Source organism: Vidua macroura, chromosome 5 (assembly GCF_024509145.1).
Source record: "Vidua macroura isolate BioBank_ID:100142 chromosome 5, ASM2450914v1, whole genome shotgun sequence".
NCBI classification, from domain to species: domain Eukaryota; kingdom Metazoa; phylum Chordata; class Aves; order Passeriformes; family Viduidae; genus Vidua; species Vidua macroura.
The window spans coordinates 25,890,711-25,904,934 of NC_071575.1; the positions used below are offsets into that span (position 1 = coordinate 25,890,711).

A 14,224-nucleotide genomic window follows, 5' to 3' on the forward strand; every position below is an offset into this window, starting at 1 on the left:
TAGGAGAGGGCAGCAGGTTGTAATTGTTTTACCTTTAGTATGTCATATGTTAACTTAAAAAGCATATGCTAACTTCTCAGAAGAAATAAAATGTAATTGCTGAAAACACTGACAAAGTTAAAGCCAAGTTACCTTCAAGATCTCAATTTTCACTTAATGTTACGCAACGCTGTTGTTCTAGAGTTGCATTTCTTGTATACCTTTTCAACTTATGATGCTAGAATATTTTAAGTCTGACAAACTAGTGTTGCTTTTAAGTCTTCTGCACTTCACTCCCCAAAATAAAGCTGTTAATCTTCCCAAATATCCAAGTTAAAAGGGTCTAGAATGAAAACCTTATTAGATCTGAGAAATTTAGAGCAGCCACAGTCAAGCTGCAAACCATTTATTTCCACTGGAAAACAACACCTTAAGACAGACATTAAAATAAGTGAAGTTGCTGTGAGATCCTAATGCTAATGAGTACTTCCATCAGCTGTTAATTTTGTTATTTGCTGAAGTATATTCTATTCCTCAAGTTAGAATGACCTGTTTTATCCTAAAACAGCTTCTACAATATGCCATAATTTCCCTTTAGTCTCTAAAATAGTGATCTACAGCTACTCTTCATCTCACTTCTCACCTGTAGCACTGGAAGTCCATCTTTTTCCAGCACATACAGTAGAAACAATTCATCTTGTTTCCAACTCTTCAAAGCACATGCTATTCATGCTTGGACACAACTAGCCTTATTTATTTCTTTAGGTTTTATACTCGACTATGGAAATACAAAGTAAACCTGTATTACCAAATACATCTTCATAGAAAAAATAATTTTACAAAGTCTCTGTGATCTGATAGCTGACCCAGAATAAGGGGAGACTACATAAATAAGGGGAGAAACCCAGTGCTTCTTCCCTGAACACAGGGAATTGCTCTGTGTGTTTTCCTAGTCAGGTTATTTGTGAAGTTCAATAAGGTACCATTGTGTCAAAACTTTGACATGAAGACTCCAGATAGAATAGTGAATTTAAATCCTCTGCTGTGCAATGCTGTGGAAGAACAGCACTCAAGCCTCCAGCTAAGCTTGGTTAATTTACACCAAGATCAATCTGTTAGGTGAGGGATCATATTCTGCTTCTCACACTGTTCCCAGTAACATCCCAGCTGCAATGCCTAAGCACATACTGGACCACTGGGGGCCTGCTTTTGGCCTTACCTCTTGAATTTGCTCGAGGACCACTGCTTATCCCACCTCGTTTATAGCACTGCTGGTAATTAACATCCTGAAAGAGAAGTGTTAGGAAGATTGCTATAAGCAAATCTGAACTCAACGGAGGCCAATACACTTTTTCACAATGAATTCCGCCTCTAAAATACAGGGACAGAGTTCAGAAACAAGATGCAGAGAAAGAGCTTTACTTATGGAAAATTTACTTTGATAATAGCTTATATGAAATTCAAGATCTACTTTGATGCCTGTTGTATCAAGTTAGCTTCTGAACTATGGAGTCAGTTGATGTTACGGAGCAATACCCTTAAATCTCAAGTCTGTTCTAAGTCCATGAGCCTGCATAGAAGACATTGACAGACCCACCTCACACCAGGAACCTTTGCCTTCTTAAGTTTGTTTTCTATTATTTTTGGAGTTTTGGCCTAGCCACATTCTCAGCCAGTCCATTTAGGAGTTCATTATTTTTCATTACAGAGGCATTTTAGTGAGCCATCTTTTTAAAAATAGACCAGACTCATACAATATGTTATTTATCATCTGTTTGCATTTCATAGGTTGCTTCCAGACTAAAATCAACCTGCCATAGAGATGTTACCTGTCTGAACTGACTTATTTCAGCTGTTGTCTACCATTCCACAAAAGGATTTGTCTGTGAAACAAAACCTCCAGCTTGTAATAGTTCACCTCTTAAAATAATGAAAAACTGTTAGAAGAAATGTTAGCTCCTATACAGCAGAAGGCTACTTGAAATAAAGTCAATACTTACCCTCTGAGAATATGGCATTCCAGCATAATCTCTACCAGGAAACTGTAGCTGGCCATAGTTGCCATTAGTTAATGAAGGTGAACCTCTGTAAGCATCAAAACCTGTTCAAATAAAGACGATTATTCAGTATCATTCATTGTTTGATTTACAGTACAAGTCCAGAATTTAACTACAGCTTTTTTTTTGCAATTATGTACATTAAGTTATGCAGTAACAGACCTATTTTTAAATTTGGAATTGAATAGGAACCTTGTTACTCCTATAACAAATGCATTTCAGTAGCTACTCATAACTTACACTGTGGCTATATCAAAATTGTGTATTTAAAAATATTAACATCATGCCCTATCTTTTCCCTGTGATACTAATAGAATGTCACAGAACAGCTGAAAAGCTTGCTAAATCCGGAAATCGGATTAAGAAACACTTTCTTTTCTGTTACATACACTGAGCTATTACTGGTATACATTTTGGGGCTACTATAATATTTTGCCTCTTTAGCTATTAACTTAAGCTATTATTTAACTAGTAAAGCAGAGCTGCAAGTAATTTCATACCAGACACCATCAAACCCTGGACTGCTGTTAAGTCAGAACTATAAAACTCATCATCTGGTACATGTTCCTACAAGGTACTGAGCAGGCTCAGCCCAACAACTGAAGCACAGACTAAGTGCCCTTCACTTCAAAGGGGAATAGGCCACAACCTGCAGCTGGTAGCTACCAACAACCTTTAGTAACTGCTTAAAGTCTGCTGAAACTCCCTATAGTACTTCAGCTAGCAGCCAAAGAATAACTGCTCTGTAGAGACCAAATAAGGCTCCTGTTAAAACTCTTCAGTTTATTAGTCTAGAAAGGCTCTTCATTACTGGGAGCCTCTCCCCCATCCTGGTTTCTGCTGGTAATATTAAAGTGAGCAGTCCTAAGCAAAAAATACCTTATTTTGCACACACATAGTAAGTGGTATGTGAAGAGGAAGATGCCTGCCCAGTTTGTCAGCAAGATGCCAAGAGAAAGAATTAAGTGGGTAAGAAGTTCAGAACAGCAAATGAAATTGCCAACAGAAAAGTCCATATGAGTAATCTAATAACCTATTAGTGAAAGCTTCTGTCTTCATATTTAAGCTATGAAATTGCTCTGCCTTTTGGCCTAACATCTCAAGTACAGGGACCACAAATAAAAGTTAGAATGAATTTCCTTAAATTCTACAACAGAGGGCCCCATTCTCTGCACATTGCCCTTAAAGTCTTGTTTTTGAGACATTTCACATAAAGAGCATGAATTTAATACTGTGTTGTGTTAAATCACATTCTACTGGCAGGACATTAGATGTTCTTTAGGATGACAGTAAATACAGACATACCTTTGTACCCACCAGGGGAGCGATACGAATTAGCCAATGACCTTCCACCTCTAGCAGACCCTCTGACAGACCCACGACTGTTGAGGTAAGGCTGAGGGGGTCTGGGAATAACATTAGCCTGTCCTGGATAAAAGGCAAGGCTACCATTGCTAACAGGAACAGCTCCATCAGGTTGATAGTTCACTGCTTAAAACAGAAGGTAGAGATAAGTCAAAGCTTTTTATAACTACAGTGAGTTACCACACACAGCAGCAAGGGTAGTATTAGGACATTCAGAGACCAATTAAGCTGCTCTGAATAGACTGTTCTTCTGTCCCTTCATTACTTCATTTAAGTGATTGGATCCTTCCCTTTGTTTTGTAAAGTGTAGTGCTTGTTAAAATCTACTGTAGACAGCAAAGGCTCTCAGTGCAAGCCCCTAATGCATTCAACAAGAGTCAGTTCCACAGGTGAGAACAAGCTTGCCAGCAGCATGAAAATAATCTAGGTTAAAATCAAGTAACCTTTGATTAAGAATTTGCACTGATAAACTAGGTCGCCTCAGTATTGACATCCCTTGAAACAGCAAGACAAACTCCATCATACCTAGATAGCAATAAGAGAACTATGGAAAGCAGATATTTGGGTTCAGTCTCTTCAACAGACATTCCTACCACATACTAGGCCATTCAACTCCAAGTAAAATGTATTCAAGAATGCTTTTCACTCACAAGGGTGAGTAGTTAGCTTTAAACACAAACCTTACAACCACAAATGTACTTCCACAAGGCCATGCTTTATTTCAATCCAAAAAGCTTAAAATGGATCCAGAACAACAGCATAAACCCCTATGTGAAGTGTGTGGAGAGCCATTGCACAAGGCTATTAAAAAATTATGATTTTCTACAAAAAAATCCAGAAGGCTTATCACCTGTAGTGTAAGTGATGAGAAGGAACATTGAACATGCTTTCCTGACTGCTGCACTTACACTGTTCTGAGTTCTTAATGTCTCATTGACTTCACACACTATCAGTCTCTTTCTAGTCTAAGACCTGTGGAAATCACTCTGGCAGAAAAACAGCAGTTGTAAATGACCTTGAGCCATTTTATTTGATGGCCTTAGGAATACAGGTCCCTAGTTGTCACTTTCTTTCATCCTAAAATTTCAAGACATTTAGGGGCCAGTTTCATGTCAAATTTAGTGTCAGCTATACAAATCCACCTCTTACACTACCTGAACACCAAGTAAATCAGGTTTGTGTTGAATGCAACAGCTCAAGACCACTTACTAACTCAGTATTTCTCAGGTCAGATTGAAAACTTATCCCAGCTTTCTTACTCAGCATTCAGCAACTCCCAGCACTGACAGCACTATTACCAGAGACCAAATTAATGGTTCCAAATAAGAGTATTTCATCATTGCTACTATTCCAAGCAAATCGTTGTTTGACTGGCAAGTATCACCACATACTTGAATGTTTCACCTACTGGGAAATTCAGACATGGAAGTGACAACAGTCTGTTCATCTAAAGAAACAAGTTTGAACCAGCCTTTCATCCTGCTAGCAGTTTTGAAATTAAGTTTACATACCATCAACTACATTAGAGTTGACATATGCCTAATATTAGACATTTCTGTAGCACCTGTTAAGAATTTCACTGGGGTAGGTATTCACAGCACATGATAGGGAATTTAAATACTATTATAAACTGAACATATTGAAAGACTACTTGAAATACAGATACAAGTGCAGTTCTCACCTGAAGACATAGATTCTTGTGAAAGAGAGGTTTGTTCTGCAACATGAGAAGATTGCAACTGGCATTGAGGAGGAGTCTGTGTACTTGCTGTGGAGAAACTCTGGTTATATCCCGCTGAATATGAAGAATCCTCTTTAATTTCCTGGTCTTTACGTGGAGGCAGTGGTGCATTCACTTTAAATACCTACAACATATTTGCAAACAAGTGCTTAACACTACCAGCTAACATCTCTGCCTAACACCACCACCCTGCTACGCTGTGGTTTGAATCCATATGCTTTTTAGTGTATTTCTAGAACACCAGCTGTTTATTAGAAATAACCAAAAACATCATACATCAACCCATAATTTTCCCTCTCAGTAAACTTACAGAACACGCTCCTGTTTATGGAGCTACTACCCAAGGAACAGCTATTGTACTCTGTCAGCAGAACAATTACCATACAACAAGGTATTTTCCTTCAGTGGGAAATCCACTGTGAAATCCACTGACTACCTGTCCTACAGCTCAAGCTGAAGCTGGGACAGCCTATTCTGAGATGAGATAGTCACATTTGGGAAGAATCTGGGTCCTTCTGCATGTCTTGGAACCTGATGTAACACTGCTATCCACTCAAACACCATATTAGACATCATTTGCCCCTTCAGTAAATGGAGCTTCATTTTTCCTACTCTTTTTACATTCCCCAAGAGTAAACAATTAACCTAAGTCTTGTCATTTAAATGTTATAGTATGGGCAGTACAATGATGAGCAGATATTACTGCTAGTTAAATCTAATAATCCAGACTTCAGTCACTCCAGTGACTGTATTACTTTATAGCCAATGACACAATTGCCAGAAATAATGCTGTCAAAAGTGACAACAAGCATCAACATCAAATAGGCAAAGTCTGTTTTGATTAAAAGGATCTAAATTTCACATAAAGAGCTGTCAGCTGTACTGGTACTGAGTCTACAGGTGTATCTAACAAGACTATAAACTCTCTGAAGAGACTTGGGCAAAAGCCACAGCTAGATGATGCAAGAAACAGCTTCACAGCTTGACACTTCTTGCCATTTGCAGATGCCCTTACAATTAAAAAAAAAAAAAACAACACAAAAATAATACTTTTTCCAGGGTCAAGAAACCCAGTATTGCCTCTAAGAGGCAGTAGAAATGTCTTGTGATACTGAAGTGTTGAGCATAAATTTTGAACCACTGTGAAGTAAAACTAACTGGTTTGTTTTATTTTTAATTTTTGATCACTTCATCTGGTAAATAAAGTGATCCAAAGCTATCCTTTTCCTACAGGGAATTGGAGAAGGCAGGGCAGTCAGGCTGTGAACACCAACACCCTGAAGAATTTGTAGCAAATGGTCTGGTTTTTCCTGCAGTGAGGGTTACAGGTGGAATTCAAATCAAGGACTAGGGCTACAGGTCAAGCCTGCCTTTAAGCTTCCATAAGCACAATAGCAGCAATAGGATGTTTGAGGACTTGTAATCAGATACTTCCATTACTGTCACTCTGATACCAGTATTTGGCAGGGAATCATCCTGCCTATCTGCTCAAGTCCAATGGCTGTGCTTTCCTGGCAGCAATGAGAATCTAAGTAATGTAGGGAAGAAAACCCTGCACTGCAAAGCTCAAGATTTCAACCACTACAAGAAGAATGAACATCCTTGTGACTTAGTGACAGATGTTTGCTAGGTTTCCCCAAAAACCCCAAGAGCAATCTCAGACATTTAACATCTGAAAACATGGTAATAGTTCAAGCGAACTTTCAGTGGTATTGTTATGACCAAAGCACTCTGAACATGGACAAGCAAGTCCATCCATCACCAGAATGACGCGAGACCAGAACTCCATATTTATACCATGACAGATGCTTATCTTATAAATTGGGTCCCCAAAAGACTCTGAATTCCCTAATCACAGCATGCTGCCACCTCTCCACTTTCAGGAAAAATCACCCCCTAACCACTTAGCATAATTTAAACATATCTAGCTTAGAAAAAAAAACACTTTCCCACCACAAATTGCCTTATTTGTAATATGTATCACAATTCTGTGCCTCTGAGGTAAGTTTGACTTGAACCTCTCCTACAAATACAGAAAACCAAGCAGAAAAAGGCAATGTAGTGATTTTACTACAGACCATACCAGGATGTCACAGAAGTTGTAGTTGTTAACTCCTGTGATTTGAAAAGCTATTAGATATCTTCTTCCACCAGTTCCTACCACATATGTATGAATACCACAAGACAGATTGTCCAGCAAGTTGTGAACTACACTGGTACTTCTGTTAAAATGGAGAATGCCTTTGGAGACTCTAAAGCTTGCTTTTGAGAAAAACATTAAATCAGTATTTCTATAATCTTCTGAAGAATGTACCAGAGGAGTAAATAATGTTGCCTTGCCTGTGCATAATGAAATGGAGACCCTTCATCTGAACCTCTCTAAGCCTGCACTGCAGATTACCCGGAAGTAGCAATGTTTGATACTATTTTTTCAGGCCATACACCATTACTGATGGCCTATATTTGCAGTGAACATCTCAGACTGTGTGGTATATTTCCTAGACATGTACACTGACTACTTGTTAACAACATAGAATAATGAGCAATGCCAGTTTTCCAAAAACACATTTTCCGTGATTCCAGTGGACTGAACTTTACCCCACTGAAGCAAACAAGACAAACTCAGGCTTCTGAAAGCATTTTGTCCTAATATCTGTATTCAGGATTCCCTTTCTCCAATGAAGTCTGTTGTATTTGAAATATTTTTCCAAGAACAGTGTAAGTACCTTTTACACATTGATAGGGCACCTCTATTAATATGTTGATTTCAGGCCTGACTTTTCCCTCTTAGTTCCTTGAGGCTACTAAGATATCCTAGTATTAGTTTTTTGGCACTATACAGAGCAAAACCAGGATCTTTTTTCTTAGATCTGTTTGAAGTTCTGAAGAAATCAGAGAACCAGAGGACTAATCTAGGTTTTACTGTTAAAACAAAATGACCTATCAAGTTCGGTACTATTTCAAGAGGAGCCAGCTCCTCAGTGTTAGTCCCAAGTTACTCACATTTTGTCAGTTCCTTGTGTGTTGCATACTTACAGTCTGCATAGCCTGAAAGGGAGCTGCTGTTATTGTGACAGAGCTGCTGCTTGCTGGAGGAGACTGAAAGCTTTGTGCTGGTGGCACTGATGGCATGGGGGAGCTTGAAGTGGGCAATGGCGACTGTGGCTCACTTGGGAGGGGAATAGTTGCCTGGGGGAAGAACAAATGTAATGAAAGGTCACTTGATAATTATCAGGCAGTAACAGAAGCAGTTAATTTGTTCTAAAGCCTAGACTGACAGAAGTCAGCAGTTTCTACAGGATGACATTTGGACATAGTAGAGCTACAAAATAGCTTTTGCTTACAATTTCAAAGCTTGCTGTGCATCCTCAGCAAACAGTACTTCTATTGCACTCTCTGCTGATTAAGTGAAATGTGCCTAAGAGCTACTATACATACCATTCTTTGGAATAACATCACAATAGAGACATTAGGTATTTTTCCCTACCACTAAGGACATGCAGAATGCTTTGTTTTCTTTAGTAAAAGAAGATTCTTTGGCTGATATTAAAAATTACTTCTCTTTTCTGGAAGAACTTGGGAAATTTAGGGGGTCTGATTTTTTTCCCCTTTCCAACTTAATTATGTTTTAGATTAGAAACAATGCTGAGTTGTCCAGACAAAGTATTAACCAGCATTAGGCCTCAGCTGAGCAGATGGCAAAATGAAGTCTTGATTTAGAATACCAATATTTACACAAAACAGGAGTCAAAAGGGACATGTCAAGACCCTTACCATTTCAGCACCTTAAGTATTTACCTTACTTGTGATAGCTCACCTGGGCAATTTCAATCTTTTTAGGTATCAGTGGCTCAGAAATAGGTGAACTTGTCTGATACAGATGCTGGGAAGTATATTTCTCATTCTCTTGAGAAAGTGATATTGATGCCTAGAAGAAGCCATAACGCACCTGCTATTATGAGTAGTACTATAGTGCTCTGGTAAAGCTATGAAACACCAGTGCTGAAGTTGAAACAAATGGATTTTGAAAGACCAGGACAAGCATTAGTTCCAAAGCCAAAGTATTAAATAAATAGTCATTTTAACCAAATCTTCAAGTAATTAGCTTTAGAGATTCAGATTTAGATTACTCTTCTTACACAACTGGTTGCACAACTAGCCCTGAAAAGTCAGATCATTTTAAGAACAGTAGATTGCTTCAAGCACTTACAGTGAAGTCTGCAACATACATCTGTCCCACTGAATTAAATGGAAAGATACTGGTAAGCTCTGTTGAACAAGGCTTTTCAAAGCCTGCGTGTTCTATAGTTAGCTCACACTTGTAATGCAATGTTTAGGAGTTGCTTAATACTTAAGTATAGAGCCTAGGGCTAAAGACTACCAGTCCTGTGCTCACCATGTACACATCATAGTGCCTCAGACAGCACTGGTGTACTTGCACACCAGGAGGAGCACTGCCACCATGGAGTGTTTTCCCTGCTTCTGCTGGGACCAAAACCTAACTACTTCTCTCCCTGGAAAAGAAAGACAGACACTAGACTTCAAGCTGAAGGGACTAGAGATAAGCTGGGCACAAGCAACCCTAATTCCAAACAATAAGTTTGCATTCTACAAAAAAAATTCAGATGTTCTACTTTATAGCACAGCACAGGCCTTCTGGAATCAAATTGAACAGCAGAATTACTGAATTCTTATCAGCACAAGGAGTCTTATGGCACTAAAGAAGTGACAGAAGGTGTCAAGAATTGGGACAAAACTACTGATTCAAGAGGTCATAAGACTCATAGCCCTATCAGTATATAGTATATTAAGAAATAGAGAAAGCACTACATACACAGTATGTTAATAACACATACATCAGCAAAACAAATGTAAAAAGCAAGAAAGAATATTTCCCATTATAATCTACACACTCTGAATTATAGAGTCCAACAGGAAAGAGCCAGCTGTGTTCTTGAACACAGCAACAGAATTCACAAGAGATCCTTAAGACACTGATCTGCATAAAATGAAACTTTCCAGCTCTAAGCGCTATTTGAAAATTATTTGAATGCCTAACTGCACATAAATACAATTAAGCAAACAAAGTTTTAGGTCTTAGCTGAACATCAGGAAATGAGATTCCCAGTATTTCTTCAGTTAGTGTTTGAGAGAATATCTGTCTTCAGGTTATACACAGATTCTGCTATTTCATGACAACACCCATCTCAATTTATGCAACCTCTGTCATCATTAGAGGGAATATTCTACACTGTAACCAAAGCAAACATTTAGGTTGCTCCCATGTTCCCACAAGAATGTGCACCACACTTTTTCGTGAGCACTCTTCATCCCACACCCTTCCTTGTGTCAAGAAGCAGACTGTTGACCTTGCATTCATGCAGTATTAGCAAGAACTTCCCACCCATCTTTAAGTATTCCAGACTGTAGGCTGTACTACGGCTGTTGCTTGTATGTTGTTCCAGTACAGTTATTCAGGAAGGCCCCAGCTGAGCTTTCTGTTAGGTCTAGCTATCACACAGATCTGAATGCCAGCGATCCCTGGGGTATGGTACCTGTTGTGTCACCAAGTCTTCAGTTTCAGAGCCAGAAAGAGCATGATCAGCAGATGCTAGGGAAGTGTTTGAACCATGCAGCACCACTGATGAAGCAGCAGCCTTGCAAGGAGAGAAAACAGAGATAAGGTTTTGAAAATATCAAAATGTACATGTTTGGTTTCACTAAAACTCACATCCTCAGCATGTCCAAGTAAACTTCAGAATAATTCAGGGACTGAAGTGTTTTGACCAGTCTTTTAGGAATTCTTGTTTGTGGTAAGGAAACACATTTAAAAGCAAAAGTCACAACATATGCAAGCACAGTGACTGGATTTACGGTTCATTTAACCACAACTACCAAAGCTTGAGATACAGTCTTTGGTGTAAGGATCTTGAAGATGAAAACACTATATAGGAAAAAAACTAGCTGTTCTTCTGCACACCACTACTGGCTATGACCTGAATCTAAAGGAAAAATATGCAAACTATTTCAGCATGTCTTCAACATACTTCAATAAACTTCAAGCATTTATTGTCCCTTTTCAACCAAAAGAGCAGCCAGCTTTGTCAGCATTTGAGTGAGCTTAGACTTGCAAGCTACTACTATGAAACAAAACTACTGGCAAGAAAAACAACTCAAGTGTAAGTCCATGCTGGTAAATAACCTCTACCTGTCTCTTCAGGGCAGTCCTAACTTCAACTTACTTGAAGGGGCTGTTGAAGAAAATCACTCTGACTTGGCAGTTTCTGCTCTTTTGAAGCTGTAAAAATAGAATGCATTAAGCAACATTTACTTTTAATTTCAAACACTACATATAGTTTTGGTGTGCAGTTCTATTTTTTAAAACATTTGGTATGTGAAGATGCAAACTGTTTTTACCATGTGGACTGCAAATATTTAAACCTAGCATCAGCAAACTACACCCAATTGAAAACTTCTGGTTTTTGATAAAAGAACAGGTGCTCAATGACAAAAATATTTTTACCACAGCAAAGATACCCACTTCCCAAATTAAGAAAAAAATTCATAAACTGGGTAATTGAGTTCTACAGCCCAAGAACCACCAGTCTTTTAGTATAGTCTGTTCTTTATATTTAAGCAAGCTATCTTCACCAGGCCTACTGATCTACAGCCCAAGCAAACCCTATTAGTGCTTGCAAAATTGTACATACCATTTACACTTATAGTATCACCTACCTACAGGACTACTTGCTGGAGTAACTGAAGGAGGTTGGGATGAACCAATGGCACTTGGTGAAGCTTTATCAAAATCCAGAATGGACTCCTTTCAAAAAAAGATTACCATTGGGTAGAAAAAAATTAAACTCTAGATACAAATAAAACATTTTCACTTGACAAGCTGCTTTTAGCTAAGTAGGCCTAAATTCATTCATTCAGTGCCAACACACATTGTCAGCACTGTTTTCCTTAGCCCAGTAGGAACAGGAGCTTTGTGCTACAACAGCAGAGAAAAACATACTTGCATGAAGTTGTAAGTCCCTTGTATCTGAGTCATCAGATCCTGAAGTTTTTCCCTTCTCAATACTGGATCTTTTGGAAGAGTTGAAGTAGAGCAAAATTCTGCAGCTGGCTGATGTACAGGTTTAGGCACCTAATAAGGAGAAGTTACATTAAATCTAATACTGGAAGCAAGAAAAGCTGCCTTATGCAATATACTTCCAGAGTAACCTAGAGGTGTCAGACACTGTGGGCCAAGGAATTCTGTGCTCTTACTGATATTTCCTGAATCATGTTTTCACTTGATTAGGAAAAAAACAAAAACAAACAAAAACAAACAAACAAACAAACCAGCTTCCTATTGCTACAACTAGTTAAGCCACAGATTCCATAGAATGGTTTGGAAGACAGTTTGAGGATTATCTAGTTCCAGCCTCCCTGCCATGGGCAGGAACACCTTTCACTAGATTAATTCACTTCTGTTTCTTATAGCCAAACAAAGTAGTAAGTTGCCTGCATCTAGAGCAAAATCAGGGACTTCATCTAAGGAAACTCACATTTCAGTTGAAGGCCAGAACACACTTAAAAATCAAAGCTACCTCACTCAAAGTTTACTTCTCCCAATAGAGCCTACACAAATAAGTACAGATCTTTTATTAGGAGAGCATTTCCAGACATTCTGAAGAAGTTGCACCTAAGAGACATACTGCAAGTAAGTAACTCAGGATGAGAACAAAATGCTTCTACTAAAAAGCCGGATAATCTCAATGCACCACCTCCTGCAGAAGGTATTACATCTGAGTTTGGCATAGATACCCATGCTTCCACACAAGAACCTAGCATGGACTTTTGCAGGGATTTATTACTCCTTGATTATTTCAGCTGGTTCCTTAAGAGTTCATCCCAACTGGTTCTCACACCACTTTAAGAGAGGGAAATGTTTTGTCAGGGAACAAGTCTAAGATAACAGAAAAATCACAATAGTGAGCTCCTTAGGCAGCAGAAGCCCTGTTATTTAAAGAGTGACAATTAATATTAGACTGTCTAGATGGTCTAACACATCCTTTGAAAGCAGCATGGAGAAGAGGTAGGCTCATTAGAAGTATTTTAAATCTTTTTGTGGTTCTCTAAAGTTTTACTCTTATGTTTGTGCAGCTAGAGGGAGGCAAATCTGAAGACATTTAGTTGCATTATTTCAATTCATATGGGATATGCAAGAACATGAAAGCCTTTATTTTCCTACAGGACAAACAGCTGTGTTTCTAACAGCAAGTTACAACTTCAGTATATTGTACAGCACTGTTATTGAGTATTTGCATAAAGTCTTTGGAAAATATGTGGCAGAAGGGTATTTCTGCTATGATGACAATTCAACTATGATGACAATTGTCACACTAAATCCAGCACAAACTGATGAGGTGCTCTTTGTTCACTTTTAGGACAAGCCTAAAACCTCTTGCATTTCCTTTCAACAGTTTTCTGAAACTAACCTCTGGCCTCTGCAGGAATTCCAATACCATGCACAGACAAGCTTATAGCACATGATTAATTCTGGAGGACTCAGTTTCTAGTATCTATGTGGCCCACATGATAGCTGCTTGATGAGCTGTGAGTAGTTTTGCTTTATTCTATAGTTAATAGAGTGCATCTTTGTACAGCTCTATCTTAATTAGAAATACTGCTGTGCAAGCACTATCTTTACCTACCAGTTAAATACAAGTTTATATTGCTACAGTTTCCAATAATGAACAGTAACTACAGCTTTTAAGGATATAAGTGTAGGACAAAAGATACAGTTGAATTAATCTATATCTCACTGAGATGAACTTTAATTACCAGCAATCTGGATCTTTCTGTCCGTCACTTTTAGTCCTCACTTACAAAAAGTCTTAATTTTACAGCACTCACTGTCATAGTAAATCCATTATGGGTTAAACTGATTCATGCTTTTGTTACCCTCTTCCTCCTCCACTGCCATTTCTACTAAGACACAAGGACATGACCAGACTGGTCCTGTGTGTTTGAAAATGGCTAACAGAAGCTTTTCACCTTTAGGTGACCTAACTAGGTCAAGTCTGGCAGGATC

The 14,224-nt window shown here is 38.5% G+C and overlaps 1 protein-coding gene across 4 annotated transcripts in view; it reads right to left on the reverse strand.

Moving 5' to 3' along the window:
* The window catches only part of CAPRIN2 (caprin family member 2), a 32,990-nt gene that overhangs the window by 1,163 nt on the left and 17,603 nt on the right, over nt 1–14,224 (reverse strand). For 2 of the 4 annotated variants that reach the window (XM_053978422.1, XM_053978419.1), the window contains 10 exons: nt 12,161–12,292; nt 11,878–11,965; nt 11,385–11,440; nt 10,698–10,799; nt 8,960–9,070; nt 8,179–8,331; nt 5,083–5,266; nt 3,342–3,527; nt 1,980–2,080; nt 1,199–1,265 (listed from right to left, as the gene is read on the reverse strand). In XM_053978422.1, the coding sequence (XP_053834397.1) occupies nt 1,199–1,265; nt 1,980–2,080; nt 3,342–3,527; nt 5,083–5,266; nt 8,179–8,331; nt 8,960–9,070; nt 10,698–10,799; nt 11,385–11,440; nt 11,878–11,965; nt 12,161–12,292 (1,180 nt within the window). The remainder of the gene's footprint in view (nt 1–1,198; nt 1,266–1,979; nt 2,081–3,341; nt 3,528–5,082; nt 5,267–8,178; nt 8,332–8,959; nt 9,071–10,697; nt 10,800–11,384; nt 11,441–11,877; nt 11,966–12,160; nt 12,293–14,224) is intronic. The other 2 variants (XM_053978420.1, XM_053978421.1) reach the window with 2 other exon arrangements.